The following is a 23786-nucleotide window of genomic DNA, read 5'->3' on the forward strand; positions in this document are numbered from 1 at the left end:
AGTCCCTGCCTTCTCAGAGGCCATGAAATCCAAGCCTGGCACTGAAATGCCTCAGATCCATTTATAAAAAGGTCTGAAAGAATCTCGTGCTGGGAAACATCCTCATGAACCCTGTTTCCATACGCACATACACATAGGTGGTCATGGAGCTGCGTATTAATGTCACACCAGCCGTGTTAACAAAAACAAACCAGGAATCAATTTTCACAAATAAAGTCATTAGAAGGCTTAGACTCTGCTGGTCTATCTCTGGTACATTCTGGTTGTTGTCAACTCGCCTGGCGGATGCTGTCACATTAATATCTATTTTATAGTGATGGGAAGATGAGAGGCAGAGACGATGCTGAAGTCTTGTTTCCCCTTGAAGTGCTAAACCAGGCAGGACAGTGAGTAACAGTTAAATAACGCTTCGTTTGGGTTGTGCCCTGGTTTTTTCCTCTTTGGTTGGCTGCTGAGATGGTCCACCCAGGATATGACAGACCTCTGCCATATGAAATTCCTGTTTTCTTTTTGTTGTTTTTTTTAAAAAAGCTCTTCAAATTCCTGGCTGGCCCCCTTGCATTGTTCTTTAGTTCCCTTTGATGCATGGCCGCTGCCACGTTACTGACCAAAGAAAGAGAGAGAGAGAGAGAGGGAGATAGAGACAGAGGGAGAGAGAGACAGAAGCAGAGGATGAGTGGGGGGAAAGGGAGGGGATGGCCGCCGTCTTCGGTTTCCAGAGCTCTCCCCCGGGGAAAGGATGTGCTGAATCAGGGCTTTGTCCGCAGGCACAGTCGTAGCCCAGCGAGGGCACAAGGGTGCTCTGTGTGATAGTCAATAGAGAGCATCTCGCTCTCTCCCCACTTGCCCCATCAAACCTCCCAAAACATACCCTCCAACTGGCACCTCCATATACGTTTACCTGCAGCTCACCTGTACACACAGAAAACAAAACCCATAGTAAACCACTTTCAGCTGGTTTGAAACCTTTTGTCTCTGTACCACAGAAGACACCTTATACTATAGTCTATATTTTCAGCTGGCAGCCTCACCTGTTTGTAGCCCACACCCCATTAGCTGTCTGATGTCAATAAGGAACAAAGGAAAAGGTGAAAGTCCAAGATCTCACCGCCCTGGTGTTGAGCAGATGAGGACTTGATTATCCAGTTAAAAGTACAGTCCGTGTGAGTGTATGTGCACGTAATGCACATTGTTACTAATGGGACACTATGCTCTCTCAGTATGCCCAGAGATGTTTTGTGTGTACAGTGTGTCAGGACACCATTAGTTGACCATTAGGTAGTGTGTTTGCTCTGGCCACGTTTGAGACAACTGGCGTCATGCTAAGAGAACCGGGGAGTGGTCTGACATGTAATTGCATTTGTTTAAGATTGCGGGAAAAGGTGAGGGACGTGTCACACATGGCATTCTGGGATAGCCAAGTAGATGAAACAGCAGAATTGGGTGTCTATGCTGCTGGAGAAGCGTTCACAGTTTACAGTATCTAGTGGTATATTTGCCTGCCTCAGCAGCTCCTGGTGTCCTGCTATCAGTCTGGGCTAAATGGGGCCTGACCGAATCCTTTCATGTCTCAGCGTCAGGCCCAGCATGATGTGCCCTCACTCACTGCCATAAACGCACACACCAACAATCCTGGCGTTATTTACCACTGCAGCAATGCACACACACACACACAGATACACACGCATACAGTACATGCACGCAGGGTTAATACATTGGCCTGAGCGATGATGACAGATGACTGAGAGAAACAGCATCTAAAAAAAGGAAGGAAATCGTCCCCTCATTATTCCCTCATCTCACAGGCAGCCAGTTTCCACGGCAGAGAGAGAAAGAGAGAGAGGATAGAGGCAGAGCAAGTCAGAATATGTCAGTTCTTGGCATCTATCATGACTGACTGCTGTGCCACTGGAGCACTAATAACAATAAAGAGGGCACTAAGCCACACTCTATTTTTACTTCTCTACCTTCTCTCTACAGCCCAGGAGGGAATACATGTATAGACACATACACACACACACACACACACACACACACACACACACACACACACACACACACACACACACACACACAGGGAGAGGCTCTAATTAGCGGCAGAAAGGAATACAATGAGTGAGTTATTAAGACACAGGGGCGGATCGCAGCCAACCTTTGCCCCCTGTCGGAGCACAGGTCACATGATAAGGGAAGGATATCCGCCAGACGACGGCGCCAAGCAGCCTGTGCCCACTGAGAGATGAAATAGGCTCAATCTCTCCAGTCACTCGGGGCAGGGAATGGTGCACTGATTGTTTTTTTGTTTTATCTTGAGAATTTGACCTCACCAGAAGGACAAAGTCACATTATTATTCATAAAGTCATCATATCATTCACTGTGCATTAACTGTATGTTTACATTAATATTTAGATATTTGATTCTATTGTATTGAGACAACTGTAAAATGAGACTAGACTACCAAAACTGCATACTTGTCTGTGTCCTGTAAATGGCAGAAAAAGGCAGGTGCTCCGGTGGAATAAATAAAATACAAGCTTAACAGTGAGGTCTAAAGGATACTACAGATAAAACAAGTAATTACACTTATATGCCTTCACAAGAATTTGCTTTATTTACATAATATCCTGATTCTCCTCCAAGATTGCAATCTGTTATACACAGCATGCAGATAAACTGAGTTTAGCTAGCTCTAGTCTAAACTGACTGCTCTAAAGCTCCCTTCACAGCATGTTCCCCATTCCCATTCAGATCTTTATTTTCCCCTTTCTCTCCAGACTTCTCACAGTTTAACTTACCCAATGGAGATGCAAAGAAGCTGTACCGCAGGTTCACCTGCAAACTGTTATAAACGGTCAAGCACATTTGTTTGTCGAATCTGAGAACAAGAAAGAGAAAAACTAAGGCCAAATTTGTTCCTCCACTTAGCGAAGCATTTTCCGTCCCCTATTCCCCAGTCCAATGAGACACTGAGAAACACTGGCTTTTATGATTTTTTATGATCCTTTGGTTTGGCGGGCGAGCACGTAATGAAATGCAAAATAATAACTAATATTTTCCAAATGTAACATAAAGCAATGAAACTGACCCAGCCGCCTCTTTTTTCCACATTCTTTGTAAGTATTTAAGTCTTATGAATCTCAGACAGATGGAGGTCCCTTTTCCCTCTCCTTCCTCTTCTCTATATCACAGCCTATTCCTTACTTTTCTGTCTCTTCGTCTCTGCCACACTGGTGGGCCAGTTGACTGAAGTTGCTGGTTATCTGTCTAACTTTGACCCAGATGGAAATGTCAGGCCTTTTTTTGGCTGCAACCAGGGACTCCCGGCAGTGGCCATCTTATGCCCCTGGCTTTCTAAATATACAGCTGGAGTGTGGAGAGGTTGCGGCTGTGTGTGTTTGTGTGTATTTCACTCTGGTGTGTCTTTGTGCGCCAGCGTGAGTGTATATGTGAGTCTGACTGAGAGAGAGAGAGAGAGACTATCGGGGCGCTGCCAACACAGGCATCATGATCCCGCTCATTTAGGGACCGCTAATTGGCAGTTAATTAGCAGAATTGACTCTGTTGTCAGATCCCAAGTGCCAGCCCCCCTACCAACACCCCCTACCCGCTAAGTTCATTTGATCTGGTTGCTTTCTTGATGCTGTAATAATAATCCCATTTTATCTGTTTTGGAAGGAGAAACACATTTGGAAAACCATATTTTCATTATTGGCACAGTGAAATATAACGGCTCCCTGTTGGAGTAGGTTTCATTTTGTTTTTCATTTTGTTCCGCAGTTGTTACAGTTCCAAATATCTGTTCGCGGTGCAATCTAGACACATGCCGTACTTACAGGATAAGCCATGGTAGCCTTGAACAGCTGATGCTAATGTGCGCCACGGTGTTTATGTGTGCACTCACAGTATATGTGCTGTGTGTGAGTACATGAGCACATGCCGCCATTGAAACGCTCGGTGTGATTAACAGGACCCACTTCCACTTTATCAGGCACTGGGGGCACATTGGGTCATAGCATGGCATGGACACCCACCGTGACCATAGAGCAGCCCAGTGCCCACCTCGCTGTGGGTCTAGAGTTATGAAAAACAGGTGGTGCTTTTAAAAAATTGGCACTGTTGGGCGATCGTGCACAAAAATTAATGCTTTTTTAGTTGTTTTAACATTACATGCTCAAGACTCTCCAAGGCTGTGGAATTCTCCCAGCAAAGACGGCATGCAAGGAGAACGAAGCCAGACGAGGCAAGATAGAGAGGCAAAGAGCTGAAAGAGGCATTACAGAGAAAGCATTAGCGAGAGAGATGGGAGGAGGGAGGTCTTTGTACTTCTCTGCTCCTTTTGGCTCTTTCATTCCTCAACGGCTTGGTTTTATTGGTGGGTCGTTTAATAACAAGGGCTCTGCGTTTGAAATAAAGTCGAGCTGCGTTTGCGTGGGCGAGCCTTCTTTTTTATTTTTAAGATGGTAATTTCTGTACTAGGGGTGAGAACTGGAGAAAGATCGAGAGAGAGAGAAAGATAATACACTAGAAAGATAAGAGAGGGAGGTGAGAGAGGAACTCGGAAGGAGAGCAATAAGGGTGAGAGTGTGGGATAGAGAAAATTCAAGAAGAATACAAGGGAGGAAAGTAGGTTAATTTATTTCATTTGCAGGAAGAGAAAGAACTTAAAAAGAAAAAAAAGGTTGTGATAGTGAGAAAGAAAGTGTAGGATGCTGTTTTCATGAACAAGCAGCTTAATGCACACGGGCAGCCACAGTAAGCCTGCCAGAATCTCCCTGTGCCTGAGGCCATCTGTGAGCAGAATAGCAATTTTATTACTTTGTCATTAAACCAATTTCACAGCAGTATTGTTTGTTAATGAGCAGCCACAAACGAGCGAAGATGTCACGTACTAGAATAGCAGCAAGATTTGTGACCCCAGTTCTCCTCTGTCTCATTCTGCCAACCTGTACCTCATTCTTATTCTTTTGCTCTTTTCGCCACCGTCTTCTTTCTTAACATCCTTACTGTCATCCTTCCTCTCTCCCTGCCATCCTCCCATCTTGCTCATCCCTCCCTTCCTCTCCCTGTTATAGGGGTCCTTGGCTCATAAAAGGGGAAACTGCTGAAAGATAAAATGCAAAGTCTATACAGTCAAGTCTCTGTTTATGAGCTTCCATTTGCCTTAAGAGCTCATTGGGACGAAGGGTTTCTCCATGGGCTTTCAGCGTGCAGCTGGAAACCCTGGGATATTGGCCTGTTATTTAGCTCTAAAGCCTGACATTGGTGCCAACGGCAAGTGCCAACAGAGGGACTCTGCGTCTCAATAGGTGCATAAGTCCTTTGGGTTGTATGCTAGACGACGTCATGCATATATTCTGATATTTTAAAGTTGCTTATAGTATGAGGCTTGATCACTGTTTTTTTAATGGACTTGGTTAGTGTTGGAGTGGTGATTTTTAAGAAAACAATCTTAAGTTCAGGTCAGTCTGTTTGGAATGGTCTGTTTTCACAAAGAAAGAACCTGCGCTTCAGCTGCTATGGTGCTATATGTGTCTTTATGGCTACTCACTGTGTTTATGTTTTTACTCTGGAGGTCATTTGGCACAGATTTAGGGTCTTTTTGTGGCTTACGACTGAGAGAGAGACGCAGAAAGAGAGAGAAAAAGAGAGAGATTTAAACTGAAGCCCCAGAGGATCAGACAACCTGACAGAGTAGATTTGGAATAATTAGTTTTATCTGCTGAGGGAGATAGCCAGAGGAGCTGTGTGTTAGCCAAAGGGTGCTGCTATGTGTATCTATGTGGCGATGTGTTCCGTTGCTGATTGTTGTATATGTGTTTGTGTGCATGGTGTATGTGTTTGGAGAGAGGGGTGATAGTGTGGGGGACTAAAAAGGATAAAGGTGACCAGGTGTAACAGAATGGCCTTGAGGGAGGGTGGGTGGTGGTGATGTGTGTGTGTGTGTGTGTGTGTGTGTGTGTGTGTGTGTGTGTGTGTGTTGGAGCCAGAGAGGACAGGATCTCCTTCTTTGGCTGAGCTCTTTAAACTCTATGAACCTTTACAAGGTATTTTTTCTCTGTCCAGGCATGCTCGTTCTGTCACTCTTTCTCTTTCTCTCTGTTTCTCTTTACCTCCCTCTTCCACACTTTGGATTCCCTTCATCCCTGTATTTGGATATACAGTAACAGCATGTAAATAAGCATCTATCTTTGTGTGGTGTCACATTAAAAATAACCCCCATTGACCTCCCTCCCCCTCTTTTAAGACACAATGAGAGTGAGTGTTTTTGAATATGAAAGGGAGAGAGAGTTGTAATGACATCCTTAACAATGCTCCAATGTGTTATTCTTACCTGTTGTGTGTTTTCTGAAGCTGTGATTCATGGCCTGGTGCCCATGTGGCTTTGAGGTGCAGGCCAATAAGCCCATCATGGAAGACCCTATAAATCAATATAGCCCTTTGTTTGTTTAAGCCATGCTCTGCCCCAGTTCAGGCCTGTTATGGATGAGATATCAGTGGAGTCAGTGCCAAGCAGAAAAGGGGAGGGAATGGCGAAGAGGGAGGGAGTCACAGGGCTTCTTCACAAAAACAATCCAATCGTAATTGGACCGTGGCCCAAAATCTTAGAGATATCTAACCTGGTAATTGCAATTTGGGAGAGGTGAGAAATAAACGGTGCATATTGCCACCACATTTTCTCCATATGCACGCACAAACACACGTGCTTTGACAAAGTTATCAGAGGGAGCTGGAGGAATCAACCACTATTAGCCAACACTATTAAATACATAACAAGATGCAGAGATACAGAGGAAGAGCTGGATAAAGGAAGGGGGGAGAACAATGAAGAGTACATTACCCTAATCTAGGGTTTTTCTCCTCCCAGCCTTATGAATATTTATTCTTCCCATTATCGACAATGATGTTTCAATCGGGAGATTCTGTGAGCATGAGGAGGGAGGGCGGCGGAAATATATCTTTTCCCTAGTCGGGGTTGACGGAGTCTGCCTGTAACCCCCCCCCCAAGACATATCTGCTCTATCATCTTCTTGTTATACTGAGACTTTCTGCAGCTTTCTTGCAGGTATGAAGCGAAGAAATAGCAAGGCTCCAAAATTATTTATCTGCCCTTTGTTAGAAAGTTACACCTTTTCTGAATTAATAGACCAATTATGGTCAAACTCACCCCTTAGATATTTTTAACCTACAAGATAAAGCATTTTTGAGAATGGGACTGTATTTGTTTCAGGCTGTCACATATGAAGGAGGCCAGTCAAAGCTGTACACAGTCAGTGGTAGAGCTGATCTGAGAGGCCGAGGGCTCGCTTCAGGCCACCAGGCACATCAGAGTCCCTGTGGTCCACTCCACAGTGTCAGTGCAGCTTCTGCCAGCAGTCCTCTCCACAAACAACTGCTATTTATATCACTTGCCTGCTGCTGGGCTTTTTAGCCCTAAACTCTGCTTCTGACCGCTCCTGCACATGTGTGTTTGTGTGCCTGTGTTGACGCTTATGTGTGTCAAAGCGAATATGTGCAATTGGAACTGAAGATTAATTATTCAGTAGGGAAGTCGGAGGCAAGCTGACAACATTTGACCAATGAGTCTCGTCACTAATATGTGCAAACGCACTTACTCAGACACATCATGGAAACGTGCTTGGTTGAAATGCAACACACACAATGGTGAGAAGATGATGACTTCCCAGTGGGAGGGAGATTCCCTCTCCAAACACACACACACACACACACACACACACACACTCACAGGGAGACACACACTCTGAATCCTTTACTCCCCAGTAGTCTGGCTCTTAAAGTGCACCAGCACCTAAACCCAGGCATTAGAGAATCCCGACAGTCTAGGTTTAGGTGTCACTTTTTAATTGCTCAGACTGCTGTGCATTTTCACTGCCCTAAATTCATGGTTAATAGTACAGCAGTGTGAGGAGAAAAAAGTGAGAGGCAAGCAGAGAGAGTGTGCGCGCGTGCGTATAAGTTTGGGGTGGGGTGGTAAAATGGGGGCAACCAGCGTGTGCAACCTCCCATTGGCTCTGCTTTCTGACTTCTGTTAATGCATTTGAGTTTTAGGAGCCCAAGTTAATGTGTGCAAGTGTGTGTGTGTGTGTGTGTGTGTGTGTGTGTGTGTGTGTGTGTGTGTGTGTGTGTGTGTGTGTGTGTGTGTGTGTGTATACACATGCATGCTCACAAATGTACCCAGGCATGTATGTGTGTTTCGTAAGGACATAACTGCTGAAGCCTCTCTTGGCAGCCCCCCTCTTCTTCTCTTTGAGCTGAACCCATTATATTCTTATAAAGGAGAGAGAAGTAGAGACGTTTGATATGAAGCAAAGGAAATAGATTGGCCTTATTTCCTGCCTGGCTGCTGCAGCACAGGCACTTGTGTTGCCTAGACGATGCAGGCAATTGACACTCAATTTTATTTGAAATATCACGCCTCTATCATGCCATTATCAGCTTCCCCTGGTAATCCACAAAGCCACCCTGTTTGATATCTGACAATAAGGGGGAGTCACAGAGTCGCAGAATCTCTCACTCGATTACCAGGCAGAGAGGGGAAAAAAGGGTCGAGAATGAAAGGGAGCAGAAGACGATGGAGACGAGGCAAGGCAAGAGAGGGTGAAGGAAATAGAGATGGAAAGATAGTGCAGGAGGGAGACAGGGAGGTTGAAAAAGTCACACATTTGTATGATAGCAGAGAGAAGTGTGCGGTGGCGGAGATTATACCTGCCGCCCCGCAGAGACATCCAAAGGAGCTCAACAGGGCTGGCATTGTAGGAAGAAGAGAAATCTGGGCAATAGGGGTGGCATTCTTCACAACGATACACAGGCGATCTTGAAAGCACACCCTCTCATCTCAAGAGGGCTGATGGGTAGGCCGGGGTAATCATAGTGCTGGATTCAGTCTTTCTATCCCCCAAAGTCCACTGTGTGTGTCTGAGCATCATCTGTGTGTGTCTGAGCATCATCTGTGTGTGTGCCAGCACATCTATGTTCTATTTCCCGCTGGCACTGCATGAAAGCAGGAAGCCCTCACCCACCCAAAAGGTGAGAAACTGGCTTATGAAGTGTGTGTTACCTTCCAGTGCTGACGACCTCTGTCACGCGCTATGTGCTGGAACCTTTGACGGGGGCTAATATTGACATATGCTGAATGTTTTCAGATGCTCTTCAAACAACGCAAAACACAGCTTTTAGTCCCTCAGCTCCTGGGCAGGCAGAGAATACCTTTTGTGCACCTATGCACGTTAATAAGGTGTTGTCTTAAGGGAGGGAGCCCAAAAGTAAGAGAAGAGAGAGGCCTCGCTAACAAGGGAGATGTGGATCAACTCTTGCCTTAATCCCACTGTCTGGTGGTGATATTCAAAAATAACAGCGTTTGTAAAAACATTCCAGGGCAGGGGTGCCAGCCTCGAAGGAAAAGAAGGTTAATGACGGGAAATATTAGGGGACCGTCTGGGAGAGAGAGAAAGAAAGAGAAAGATGAGATGATTCCACCCTTCCTCCTGAAAACTGCTTGAGCTATGGCAGGTTAGCCATGTTGGGTTACTACAATAAGGTCTCTTTCATACAGGTGTGTTGACGCCTGGGGCAGGCTTGGCCTCGGTCCATTCCATTCACCCTGGCTGATTTGAACAATAACTATCATATCTCTTAAAAGAGAAGGGAGGGTGAAGCGTCAAGAAGGAGATGCCTGAGAGCTGTATCGGGGCCAAGAAAAACCCCCGCTGCCGTTGTCAGAGCTTGTTGATGTTGTCGAGAGGAAAAAATGGGCTAGTTTTTTTTAAACCCACCCCTCCCTTCCATAACCCCGACATTTTTTCCTCTTCTCCTTTCTCTCCCTCCACTTTTGCGCTGGATTCTGTGTTTTTGTGCCGTAGGACAGAGTGTGGTGAAGAGACAGAGGAACAAAGTGCTGCTGTGTGGAGCAGCAGCTGCTGCTTGCCGGATCAAAGGGGCAACAAGCGTGGTCTTCCTTGCTCAACGCTACTCTGGAGGTGTTTGACGGACAGTCAGCAGCTGGGGCCGCACAGCCCGCCATGCAGGGGTCAGGCTGCTGGACTGCAAGGCCCATGGGTGACATGTCCTCACTGGACAGGGGGAAGAGGGGAGAAGGTGTTAGATGGGAGGGTAAATAGAGGGAGAGATGTCTATGTTTGTTTCCTTTGTTGTTTTCCTTGCTGTTGTAGTGTAGAGCGTTAATTCTGGGACTATTAATGTATATTTCTAGTATTCAAATTGTGTCGGACTGTAAGTTATTTTGTCCTTTGTGATGAGTTCTAACTTATTCATCATAAAGCATTGGTGGTAGTTGAAGCCTGATTTTAAGGGTAAAACTAGAAAAGCATTGCACTCCACACTGCAGTATTCCACCTCTTTGGTGCTGACAGGAAATCAGAGCGAGAAAAGAGAGACAGACAGGGAGCGAGCATGCCGCAGTGCTATTGATTTATTTTAATTAGCTGCTCGTTAAATCGTGTCAGTTTGCAACACAAATATATAATTCTTTGTCTGATTTTCCACTCAAGTCTTAATGACTCGTACTCCCCGGGTTTCAGAGAGGAATGACTTCTGCAGCTACACTGACGGAGCAATGCAAATGTTACTCATATTGGACTGAGGAGGGGGAGGGGGGATGCCACAAAAGGGCAATGAGTGGAGCAATAAAAAGGGAAAGAAAAACAGGTCAGTGAAAGTCCATGGAATAGAGGTGAAACAGTCCCCCTTAGAGAGGCCGACAAAAGAGTCTGGAGGGGGGTACGGAGGCACAGTGAATGAGAGAAAGAGGGAGAGAGACAGAGGTAAAACTATGTAAACACAGTGGCTGCCCTAAACGTGGGCCCTCTCTGACGTTCCTAAAAAACGATCCTGCCTCGCTCCGCTTCACATCTGCACTAAATCAAACACAGGGGTGAGGTAATGTTCGCCCGGCTTATGTCTCTTGACTCCTGTTTTAACTTAAAGAAGGGAAGAAGGGATAGCAAAAGGGAAACTGTCTCTGATAGGATGAGCTTGAGGAAGCTTTCCTGTTCCTACCCTATCTCTTTGTCCATTATCTCCATCCTGGAGGAGTAAAGCCTTTGAAACACTTTGTGATAGTTTATGATAAATCCATAGATACTGTAGGTTCAGTCTGGTGGCAAGATGTGAGCTGATTGAATCAGGGTTGTTGACACTACAGTAGATCAGTGTTGGAGGTTCAGTAGCCCCAGACTGCCCCACTGTCTGACTGGACGATAATTTGTGTTTGCTTATACTAAACACACCCTCCTCATGGGGTTAATTTGCATGCACTTCCTGGTAAAAGGACTGTGTTTTTTTTCTTTATTTTTTTTTGTAGAGGGAGGGATCAAACTAAAGCCTTCCTCCTTTGATTCCAGTGAGTTGTGACTCAATCGCTGGGGGTTTGGAATCTTTATTTCTGTCTGAAGCAGAAGTATGGAAGCAATGAGCTCTAATAGGAACCAGAGGATAGTCATGTTTGCAAGCAGTGATCAGGCATGGAGTTCAGCACGTTCTTATTCAGATTGTGTTGCATCTAATCTCCCTGCAAAGGCAGACAGGGGCCCAGGAATTTGACTGACAAACGGAAACTTGCCCTGATGTCCCTGGCATATGAGCTTTCAAAATGGGCATTTGCAGGTCAGCAGAAGGCAATAAACTGTTTCTGCTTAACAATTTCAAAGCTGCCTGTTCACAAGCTCAACCGGGCTACATTTGGTGCAGTCCGGCGGTCTTTTCTTTGGATAATACATGTTCAGTATTTCTCGGTTTCTCTCTGCTGTCTCACTCTGGCTCTAGCTCGGTTTCTTTCTTTCATCACAAACTCGTCAAACGAGTGACCCTACTCGTGATTGGCCAGGTTCCCTCCGATCTCCACAGCAATTGGCCAGCCAAGCAGCAAGGCTCTCTCCCTCTCACTCTCTCTCTCTTGGCTGTGCTCCAGGGTAGGGTGGTTTGGCATGACGATTTCTCAGGGAAGGAATGCTGACAACAGGAGCGAGTTACCAGGTGTGGCTGCAAGTCAGTTAACCAGAAACAAGGCCTTTCTGACGGATTGAGATGAGGAAGCAAGAAAAGAAAAAAAAAGAATAAACACAAGCACTGAGTCACAGACTGGTTTGCTGTGATTTCATCTTCAAACTACCAGCACCTTCAATATTATTTGTCAACTTTCTTTTACGATAATGATGCATTAAAGGGTCTTAAAGTTGAAGGTCTCTACTTTATGAAATAGCACATGGTATGTTTTACTGTTATGTAACTTCTTCATTAGGTCTCTTCTCCTGTCTCTGACCAGCCCTTACCTTCACCCACTCCGCACTCACACACACACTCGGTATAGCATAACATTGTGTGCTAGCCAGGGTATTTAACACCTAAGCAGACACTCTCTGAAGAGTGTCCCCCTCCTGTGTGTGTGTGAGCAGATATTAGTAACCAGGGATGCCGTGTTGATCCAGCCTAGCGGAGACCCCTTGCCAAGTGGACTCCTGCTGCCCTGGCTCCATCGTTCATATCGGCCTGTTTTTTTCCTCTGCAACGTGCAGAGCCACAACACTCAGGGCGCTAGTAAACTTAGCACTCTATATTGTCATGGAGCAATGTTCTCGTTTTTCCTTTCGACATATAGTATCTGCATGTACACATGTGTTTGTACACGTGTCACCCGCCGCTTTTTAGGGTATGTCAGTGGGAAGTGCTACTGTAGGCCAATTGGCAGTAGCGTGTGAGGAATGCACCAAAGGGAACATACACACATATTGACTGACGTGCATACATAATTCACATGCATGCTCCAACGCATTCTTAGCACTGCAAGAGCAGTTTTTGATATGCAACTTGAAAATGTGTTCCAGGCTTATTAGCTTGAAGAGACCCGTTGCCCACGTTAAACAGCAGTGGACCGCTGCCCCCACCAGCCCAGCTTTCTCCTGGAGTAATGTACACATTCTGAGCTGTATCCAGAGGAATGACCTCCATGCGACCCCCTAACCTTGCCTTTAATTATTTGTTTGAAGACAGCATGGAGTTCCCATGGTGAGAGGCTGTGTGTGTTGGTGTGTGTTGGTGTTTCTGTGCTCTAACATTGAGCAGAGGCAGGCCATAATAAGCTAGACCACCAGATGTAGATAATAAAACATGGGCTTTTGGTTGGAGGTTTTTAGCCAGTGTCCCCTGTGAGCCTCCTGTGTTCTGGTTAGTCTACAAACACACTGGCGGTGGTTGTGGTCATGTCCATGGTGTCGATGTGTAGATTTACAGCGCGCACACGTATGTTTTAGTGAGTGGTTGGGAATTCTGAGTCCCTGTGGTCAACCTCTGTGTCTCTCTCAGGGCCTTAGGTCCTCAGATCCATCCGTCTGTCCGTCCTTCCCAGTTTGACTGGCCTTCATCTCTGGAGGATTCCCGGTTGTGTTGTTCTAAGCACACACCATTAGCAGCTCACGGGTTGAGGGAAAACAGTGTTATCAGGCCTGGCTCTGATAATCTCAATTGGCTTTACTCAGACTGATAAAAGGTGCTCTAAGGCCACGAGAGGGGCCCTTGGTCACCCCCCACTCCCTCCAGTGCACCGCATCGCCTCATGCTTTACTATGGCAATTTGTTTAGCGAACAAAACAGAGCCTTTTTGTGTGTGTGTGTGTGTGTGTGTGTGTGTGTGTGTGTGTGTGTGTGTGTGTGTGTGTGTGTGTGTGTGTGTGTGAGAGAGAGATATTGTGGTGGTTGGCCAACAGGGAATGTTGACAAAAAGCAGGTCCATCTCAGAAACAGCTTGGCGGGACAATATTTGAATATCCATATGTTTGTGTTCGCAGCAATGAGCTGTTTCGATGATTAAATAATACTATTTCAAAGATAAGTAAACCTGTTCCTGCATACTCTATGTCATACATTTCCTGAAAAAACATGAGAGGACGAACACTGTTTTTAAAGAAACATCTAGAATTACAGCATGCTCTCCAGTACATAGAGTATTTCCTCTGCAGTCACTGGAAACCGTATGGGCAAATTTAACACCTGGGAAAAACATTCCTGATATTATGTGTTTATGGTTATGTCCCAGAATAGGTAAGAATGCACATGGTTGTGATTTTGAGCCCCTTGGTGCGTCTAGGAAGAGAGTAAGCGGGACATATATTTTGGTGGGTTTTGCACTCTGAACTTAAAGAAGGGAGTGTGATACCAGGAATGTTTTACTGTTTACTTGCTAAGGTGGTTTTTGGTCTCTTTCTTTCTTCAGCACTGCAGGTATTTCTGACAGCATAGCTATCTAAGAATGCTTTGTCCTCTTTGTTCTATGGAAAAATACTTTCACACTTAATAAACCTTAATCCTCATTCCTCCCTTAAATCACAAGTCATGCATTACAATCATATAATTTCCAATCCAACATTCATTGGCGCGCCCCACCTCCCTTCCTCCACTTTCGATCCCTCTCATTCTCATATGGATGCGTTTCATCTTTTTCTCTCAGGGGCCCACGGCACCCCTGCGTACCTGCACTCTGGATGCCCCCTGGCAAATGAGCACCGCGTTTCTCTTCTCCCAACCGTGCATTTTGTACGTTTAACCATGTCACTTTGAGCCGGGCAGATTACAGGCGTTTAAGTTCATTGGAGAAGGTAAGGGCAGGTATCAGGGCTTCATGGGGGATTAGGAGCCCAAATTGGTTCCAGCTCTCCCTTCCTTCTAATGACCACTTCTTTACCCTACTGATGGTGCCATGGCCCATACGTTAGAGGAGGGCGGTGGCCTGTGGGGCCTTTTTTTTTGGGGGGGGGGGGGACCAGCAAAGGACTCCATGCTGGACAGCTCCAATGTGATTTGAAACCCCTCTTTAATATTAACCACATGGTGGTACCTGTAGTGCGAAGTCCGTGCTGCGTTTTTATTATGTAAAAGTGAATGAGACAAAGACAGACAGAGAAAAGGGGGCAAAAGAGGAAGAAAGATAGAAAGGTGAAGAACTTGCTCGGCCCGAGTGGCCAGCTTGTGTTTGACACAGCCCAAGGCATCTCCATTCCAAGTTAAAAAGGTTGCCCCTGGCTGGCATTCACCTCCGGATGACCTCCGGCTCTACACTGGAAAAGCCACAGGAGCAAGGCCGGCTGGGGAGGCTTTGTGGAGCTGCACTTATTCGCTGCTGTGGTGGTGATAAAACTTCAGACAGCCTAATTGATGGGCTCGCTGACATAACAATACCTTGTGAAAGCATGGAGTGGCCCATGCCTGGTCCTCATTTCTAGACAGCTGGAAGGGGAGCAGAACCCCCTACAATGAAGCCAGAGTGGGGGTCCCACAGAGGGAAAGGGTGGAGGTGGGGGTGGAATGGTGGGGAGTAATGAAAGGAACCATTTGTATCCTGCACTTTGCTAACTTAGAGCTTACTTTGAAATTCCAATGGGTGATAACACTCCAGAAACAACGTTGTTTTGGAGAAGGAGCCGTAGACAGGATACTGTACACTATGTGTAAAGTTGCTGTGTGCAAGTGGCTGCAGGAATGACAGCAGGAGAGAGGGATGTGCCACGGCGAGGGTTCTTCTGTGCCCAGGCTGCACTTAATACTTGAGGAATGTCTCCCTGGTGCCCATAGCAACCAAACGTAATCAAAAGCTTTATTAAAAGAAGGAGGAATAGATCATAAGGAACATTAAAAGTATCCCTCGCTGGGTTCCCAAGTCAGCACACAATTGCCCTTTTGTTTGTTGCTGTTTTGTTGTGAGCGCCTCTCTCAAGGACTCGGTGGCTAATGTTGCCATTAAGTCATGCAAAACTGTTTTGTCTTTGTGGAGGCTTGTGATGAATCTCTCTGTGTGTGAATGCGGGGTGATTTAACGTTTGTTTGTCTCCTCTGTTTTTTTTCTCTTCTCTCTGCCAGGTTCATTAACGCCAGGAGAAGAATAGTACAGCCCATGATTGACCAGTCAAATCGAGCAGGTAAAAAAAAAAAAAAAGAACAACCCAGTCGACGTACAGCAGCTGAGTGCTGCTTCTCTCTCTTTCTTTCCCCAGCATGTAGACACCCTTTCTAAATCCTTTGCTGGCATGCACATCATGCCTGGAGCCCAGCTTTTTTAAAGGGGCACCCTACATCGCACCACCCCCCCACCCCCCGAAAAAATTCCTTTGACTACTCCCTCTTCTTTCTCTTGCTCCCTTCATCCCCTTTTCCATTTTCTGTATGAAATAGGTTCAGCAGTGGGTGCGGGCCGTTTGCTGATTGACTCTAATTGGAGATTTCCCAGTCTAAGTGGAGAGAGAGGTATATTAGCACCCTCTCTGTGAATTACTAATTGGACACAAGAGGAGTGCCAGAATTGCTAGCAGCAATTTATGAGTTATCTCCTCTTTAAGGCTGTTTTTGTTTTTTTTTTTACAGTCGAGGGTTAGGGGGGATTCCCTTTACTTTTTCTGCTGCGTTTTTATTTTATTCCCTCAAGAATCACTGTTCTGAATTTTAATATTAAGTAGTCATTCTGCACATTTCAAATATCAAGACTGCTACATAGCTGCTTAGACACATTTTTTGTATAACAGTATCAGTTAATGTATTTTCAGTCATGAAAGCTGCCCTTAGGAGGAAGAATGAGTTAAATAATATGCCTTGATTAAATCAGATCAAATGTTTTGATTTAACGCCAACACAGGGAGAGATTTTCTTTTCTTAAAACAGATTATGGAAAGCTTCAAATTGTTAATTGATTACACATTTATTTCCCATATCTATTGTGGTCAGGTTACAAAAAGCACCAGCTGAGTAGTAAACACGCCACTCTGTGATCCTGTGGAATGATTCAGTCACCTTAAGCTTCATTGACTTTGGCATTACCAAAAAGAAGCCAAGCAATTTGTCTCAGGGAGGGAAAAGCTGTTATTGTTGATTAGCAAGCTCCCCGTCTTAAAAAAGGTCCCCACACACCGGAGTGGAGATTGTTCAAAACAAATATGAGCCGTGATTAAAATGAGATGCACTTACAAATGTGGGTGACTCTTTCTGTAATTTAAGCACTCTAGTGTGGAATATTTGTTAGCATGCAACCGATGTGTGCCAATCAGCAATCTCTACAAAAACAGCATGACTAACAGCTCCCCCTAATCTTTACGAATTACAGATTATCCAAGATTATACTGCTATAGTCCTAGAATTCACTGTTTTCTACAGTCTCCCAAGAGCATCGGTTCATTAGGGCTAATAGTAGGCAAAACAAGATACAACTGCGAAAATTGATTGCTACTGATTCTTCTGTATCATAACAGATAATCAGGTAAATCATTCAGAATATTCAATAATGTTCAATTAGAGTTATGTTATGTCAAGGAGTAGATGACTATTGACTTGAGTACTGACTGGGTGATCTGCCCCATGGCAGACATTCTTCTCATCCTGTCAAACCGCATGCTTTCTTCTTAGAGAACAATGTGAATGTGGTTTTGAATGACACTGGTGTGTGCACACGTCCGTGTGTGTGTGTCTGTGTGTGTGTGTGAGTGCTTGCATGCATTGGGACCTACTGTATGCGTGTTTGCATGCCACGCGTCAGTCAATGCGGTCCACAAACATGAGCACAATGTCTTTCAGTATGTTTGGGCTGGAGCTGGGACAATTGCTGATTGTCTGGTGTGTTTTCTCTTCTTCTTCCCCCCTCCCTTTTTCATGTCCACGTTTTGACTACAATCAGGTTTTCTTCTTGATCCTTCAGTGAGCCAAGGAGCAGCATACAGTCCAGAGGGCCAGCCAATGGGCAGCTTCGTGCTGGATGGTCAGCAACACATGGGGATCCGACCAGCTGGTAAGTCCGTCCCCCTCTCTTCCTGCGTCCATGTTCCCTCATTCCTTCTTTACCAGACACCAGTTTCACCCTCAGTTATTGCACAGCTGATCAACACTGATCCTCTGGTCTGTAGCATGAGATTAAGTCACCTCAGCACGGAGCAAGTCCCGGAGTCAGCCACGTAAACCTAATACTAACAACTGCTACACAACCACAATAACACTTCTCTTTAAAAGTCTCCTCACTGTTCCCCAGACTGTCTGCTGCCTGTCTTGCTTGTTTTGTTTTTTTCTCTAATCAAACACATCTGGGAAAATCCCTTGTAAATTATCATAACAAAAGGGATTTGTGGCATGCCATGCAAAACACTTACTACTTCTTTACATCTTTCACCTCCCTAATCATTTTCCATCTAACGCTAACCACTCATCCTCTCTATCAGTGGGTCTCCTCTGACCTTCAAACTCCTTCTGACCCTTTTCTGGCATTTATCTTCTCTTTCTAGGGCCTATGAGTGGAATGGGGATGAATATGGGCATGGATGGGCAATGGCACTACATGTAACCTCCATCTTGTAAAGCAAAACGCAAAGAAAAAGGGGGAAGTAAGTACTGGGCTCTTTTCTTTGTTTTATTTATTCATTTGTTTTTTGGGTTATGGGTTTTATTTTTTTTCACCCTCTATTCCCTTTCATTTCACCCGCGCTAACCCTTCTTACACTGGCCATAATTTTGCAGCAACCTCCGACACCCTACCCACTAGACAACAACCTCAACAACTATGAGCCAGGATGCATGGCTGTTTTAGCAAGATGCTTTTAAGGGTAAGGTGGGGGGGGGGGGGGGGGGGGGGGGGGGGGGCAGTGGCCAAGGATGAATTTAAGACTTGGGAAAAAGGGGTAACCATCCTGGGACAGAGAGGACCCGTCGACTTGTGGCGCCAGACAACAGGAACAACAACAAGAAGTAGGAGGGGAAGAAACAACCTGGCATGGCATGCGCAAATTTATTTATCACAACAGCACCATCGCTCTCCCCATCCTGGACAGCCAATGCAAATGTTGGACATTTAGGGAAAAAATAACATCTCCTGGGGAAGGGGCTGACGGGGAGAAATTAAGCAGGCTCCAGTGAAGCGATAAAGAAGGAGAAGTGAAACTGTCCTCAGAGTGACATAAATCTGTCTGGGGAAGGATTGATGCCCAAATTATCTTATATGCAAAGACGGGAACACCGCAGTACATTACGGTCCCTGAGCGAGATATACGGGCCGTGGGTGACATGGCCAATCCTTCACTGGGGGTTTGGTTTGAGCTGTGTAAAGGGAGGAATGAGTCTGTGTGTTTTGATTATTTTTTACTGGAGGGAGACGATTTAAGGGGGGGCGGGGGCCAGTGACTAGCCTGACCTGAGACTCACAGACAAGAGCAGGGACACATTGAGATAAATTTGTAAGGTTGTAGACACAAGCATGACTGCATCTAAAAGGAGGGGATCTCTTTCACACATACAGATACAGTCTCTCTGTGTTGCTGTAATTCTGACTCTCCATCTCTCTCTCACACACACACACACACACACACACACACACACACACACACACACACACACACACACACAATCCCCATTCAGCTAAATGGCTGCAGTCTGATTAAGCTGGCCATTCCACCTCCCGCTTGTGCCACAGTGCTGACATTTGAAAAATCAAGACATATCACATCCCAAAGGCGGCAGAGCAGAAGAGATTTTATTTTAACACCTAAACTCCCTTGCTCAATGAGGCACAATATAATAACACTTACCTTGATTAAAAGAACCCTTTATATGTAAATGGAGACTGAATTTTCCAAAGGGTCACAGCGGCAATTCTGCCGACAGAGATCATTTCACCCCTCTAGTCTTTGCTTCATCTCTCTCTCTCTCTCGCTCTCTCTCGCTCTCTCTCTCTCTCTCTCTCTCTCTCTCTCTCTCTCTCTCTCACCCTCTGTTTCTCTCCGTCTCTCGCTCGTTTTTTCTCATCCCTTCCTGTCTTTGCTAATGGCAGCAGAAAAAAAAAATCAGGAAGCAATGTTCCCTAAAACAGCCACACAGAGACAACATTTGCTCAGGTTGGCTAATTCTTAATATACGGCTATATAATTTTGAGACTATTTAATTACGTAACATACTTTATGCTTCATGACCAATTACATTAATAGCTTAATACAGAGGAATATTATCCTCTCTTGATTTGATTACACAGCCACACAATATGGTATATTTGGTACTTAATTATGGCCAGCTATTGAGCAGGACCGCTGTGCCATAACAGAAGTGCACAGCCAGCCAGGGAGTCAGGCATGCAGAGATGGAGAGAGAGAGAGAGAGAGAGAGCGAGAGAGAGAGAGGCCCAGTCTGTCCTCAGTTATTGTCTTCAGATGGTTTTACCACTCTTGTTAATAAAGGAGGGGGTCTCAGATCTACTTAACAGAATGACTGCAGCTTACAAGACTGGAGATTACCAGCTTACAGTGTCAAAAACATCTGCTGGGCCTTTTAACAGGAGCTGCTCTAGGTTATATGGAGGTGAGGGCACCCATCATACCCCAACTCCCTGAATGATTTATTTATTTTATGACCCCAGTAGTGAGGTTTTAAGAGACCTGCTCTGACAAACATGTGCATTTCAAATGAACTGACATGGAAAGGGAGTATTAGAAAATAGCACAGCTTTCAACCAATGAGACTGGTCATTAATCTTGGCCTTTGCTGTCCTTTTTGTTTTTTTCTCCTCTCTCCTTTCTGTCCTCCTCCCTCCTCCTCTTCCCTTCACCGGGGCCCTCCAGTGTAATTTCTTAATTGCAGTGTACTAAGTGGAGGAATGCAGAGAGTGAGCATGCCTAGTGACCTTGCAGCGACCTCTCCCCTCCTATTACAGCTTCTAATCCCCCAGGGGTTCACATTACAAAGCAGGTCGGCCCAGAACCCAATCCCAGACCCAGGCCCCCTGGCTCCAGCGGGACCCCCTGCTCTCACTCGCCTCTCCCCAAGGTCCAGGCCTTTAGACCAGCCATGTTCCCATACTACAGTCCCAGGCTCCAGGAGCAACCCCCCCACACCTTACCTTTTTGTTTCTGATTTCAACAAAGCCAAACAGTGGCACTGCTGAGCCAGCTCTGTGTCCTGGGTCCTGGCACAGTATGAGAGATGCCAGCATGCTGAGGTCTCTACACATAGGAAGTGAAGTACATCTTAGGGGACATCAGTATACCACCCCTGCATTTCCTTTCTTTTCTCTTTTATCTTTGCTGCTCTGTTTCTACTTGCAAAATACATGCTCCGTGCATTTAAGAGCAGAACTTTGTTTTTGCTTAAAATGCTTTCATTCAGTGGAACTGAGCCTTTATTGCTCTCTGTCTTGTTGATACAGCTAACTGAGTCCTAAATTATTTAATAACTTTTTTAAGGCATTCTAAATCAAATATGTTCACAGAGGCTCATCCTCATGAGAGAATGCCTGTTCGGTTTGTCACTTAAGTCAGCTGGGGAATTGACTGTTCCACTTGTAAAAGTATTAGCACTTCTTCACATCAATACGGCTGGTTGGTTTTCCTCACATCCTCCAGGACTGCAGTGTCTGTGAATGACTGAGGATCATTTTCCAACCTGAGACCTGACCACAACGCTATTGGGCATTGTAAACCACTCACCATAGCCCAAAATAGCCCAGTGCAATAATGTCTCTCTTTACTTGTCGAAGCTAAAAACTCTGTAGTCACAGACGCAGTGTCATAAAATCCGCTAAGCCCTTTGTTGTTGAAGTTGCGGGTTTAAATTGAGTTAAGCCCTGTTAATGAAGAAGGAACATGTCAAAGAAAAAACGTTTTGTTGAGTGTGTAAATTAAGTTCACTCTTTCTGTCTCTCTCTCAGGTCTGCCAGGCATGCCAGGGGAGTACGTACCTCAGAGCGGTCCTATGGGCATGAGCATGGCCCCACCAACTTACACCAACCCTCATCAGATGACCCCTCACCCTTCCCAGCTCCGACACGGACCACCTCTCCACGCGTACCTGCCCGACCACCCCCACGCCCACCACCCTCATCACCATCCCCACCACGCCATGCTGATGCATGGAGGACCCTCATCGCACCCAGGAATGACCATGTCTGCACAGAGACCCCCTTTGCTCACTCCCATTGACCCCAGTGCTGGAGGACAAGGCCTGGACATCCATGCCCAATAGTATAAGGGAACTTTGCTACCATGACAACAGCAGCTACTACAAGAAAACAGTTTTAAAAAAAGAAAGCAGCAGACCACAATAAATCCTATTTGGAGACTATTTTTAAGAATAAAAAGCGAACCCTTTTGACCAGAATTTGACACTTAAGAAACAGAATTCCAGATGAGCTGTGATAATACTTTTTTTTTTTTTTTTTTTAGACTTGTCAATTTTGTTACTTTCATCCAAACGGAGGACCAAGCTGACAAGAACACTTTGTAAAGTCTTGGGCTTTTGGTAAAGATCAACAGAGGATGTTTTGACGTACATGTGTGCAAAGAACGGACAGATGCACACACTCAAAAACACACACTTTTCGCACACTCACTCACACCATCATAAACATGTTCAGTACACTTTCATGTGACGCGCTCAAACACTTCTAAAATAAAATCACTCTGGAAGATTTAAAAAAGAAACAACAGAAGGACTCCAAGAGTTATAACTACTGTAGTATAAAAAGTATAGATAAATAAGTTAAAACTTGTGCATTTTTTGTTGATCACATGGTTTATGTTTCCTGAGCTAGTTTTAGAATTAAAGGTTAACCTTTTCTCTCTCACACTGTGTGTGCTCCTTCCTGGAGGAGAAACTGTCTCGCAGCACAGCACTATAAAAGAAAAAAAAACAACAAGAAGATGGAACATCTCAAACCATAGAGGGCAATCAGGTCCTGTCCCTCATAAGAACAGGGCATGATCCGAGAAGGCTGCTAAATGACACCGGATCTCTCCAGAAGATTCAGTTTGAACATTTGTCATGCCCCTCTTTTTTTGGTTCATGAATGAATGTTGCCCTGTAGGTTTTAAAGGAAAAAAAAGTTCTTTGTTTGAATTGCCCAAGCACTGGATTGTGTTGGTTTTATACATTTTTATTTTAATATTATTTTATTTTTTTGTACCCTGGACTCTCATTGGTAAGAGCCTCTTGAAGGAAGCTTAATAGTGGAAAAGCAACATCCTACGGCGCTTCTTTATCTGCGGATCAACACTCTTGCCATAAGGACAATACTGACACAAACGTTGATTCTGCGGCACTGGAGAAGCATTTGATGGTTGATGCACCAAAAAACCTAAAACTAAAAAAAAAGGAAAAAAAAAACCTAAATTATGAACTCAATGCTTCTTTTTTTTTTTGGGGGGGGGGGGGGGGGGGAGCTGAGAGAATATTGTAACAAACTTCGTACAGAGTTCAGTCTATTAATTGTTTCATGTTAGATATTCTATGTGTTTACCTCAATTGAAAAAGAATGTTTTTGCTAGTTTCAGATCTGCTGTGGCATTGATATTGTATGTCCATGAATTCCTTCCTTTTTCAGCACGTGTTCCTCACTAGATGATAAGATGCCGTCTCCCTTAAGCTTTGTCAAAAATACATTAAATACTTGTATGAGGACTGTGACGTAATGTTTAAAAGGTGTTCAGTCACAAATGCTGTAATAAATATTTCATTTTTGATTTTTGTTAGATTTTTGTGTGATTAACTGTGTTATAAACATAGTTGTTATCCACATAATAGTAATAATACTAATTGATTTATTATTATTACTAATATTATTATTTGTATTATTATTGTTATTGTTCAGAGAACATGTTATGGATGCGTTGTTTTTTTGTCAACAAGGCCTCAAGTTTTAGTTTTGTAAATGATCAGAAAATACAACAGTCAAGCTCCCACTTTTTCCAGCAATCTATTTGCAGTAGCTTGTTTTAACCAGACTGTCCATTTAGTTATTGAATGCCCTTTC

General features: G+C 44.8%; 1 protein-coding gene across 8 annotated transcripts in view; it reads left to right on the forward strand.

Annotated features, from left to right (window-relative positions):
- meis2a (Meis homeobox 2a) overlaps nucleotides 1-23188 on the forward strand; it is a 78565-nt gene extending 55377 nt beyond the window's left edge. For 3 of the 8 annotated variants that reach the window (XM_068717859.1, XM_068717862.1, XM_068717861.1), the window contains exons 10-12: nucleotides 15884-15942; nucleotides 17685-17795; nucleotides 21687-23188. In XM_068717859.1, the coding sequence (XP_068573960.1) occupies nucleotides 15884-15942; nucleotides 17685-17795; nucleotides 21687-22000 (484 nt within the window). In that variant the 3' untranslated portion in view covers nucleotides 22001-23188. Of the gene's footprint in view, nucleotides 1-15883; nucleotides 15943-17684; nucleotides 17796-18282; nucleotides 18382-21686 lie in introns of all 8 variants that reach the window. The other 5 variants (XM_068717864.1, XM_068717865.1, XM_068717866.1 and 2 more) reach the window with 3 other exon arrangements.
- The last annotated feature ends 598 nt before the right edge of the window (nucleotides 23189-23786 follow it).

Source organism: Cebidichthys violaceus, unplaced genomic scaffold (assembly GCF_023349555.1).
Source record: "Cebidichthys violaceus isolate CVI_PGR_0920_01 unplaced genomic scaffold, fCebVio1.0.p SCAF_22, whole genome shotgun sequence".
NCBI lineage: Eukaryota > Metazoa > Chordata > Actinopteri > Perciformes > Stichaeidae > Cebidichthys > Cebidichthys violaceus.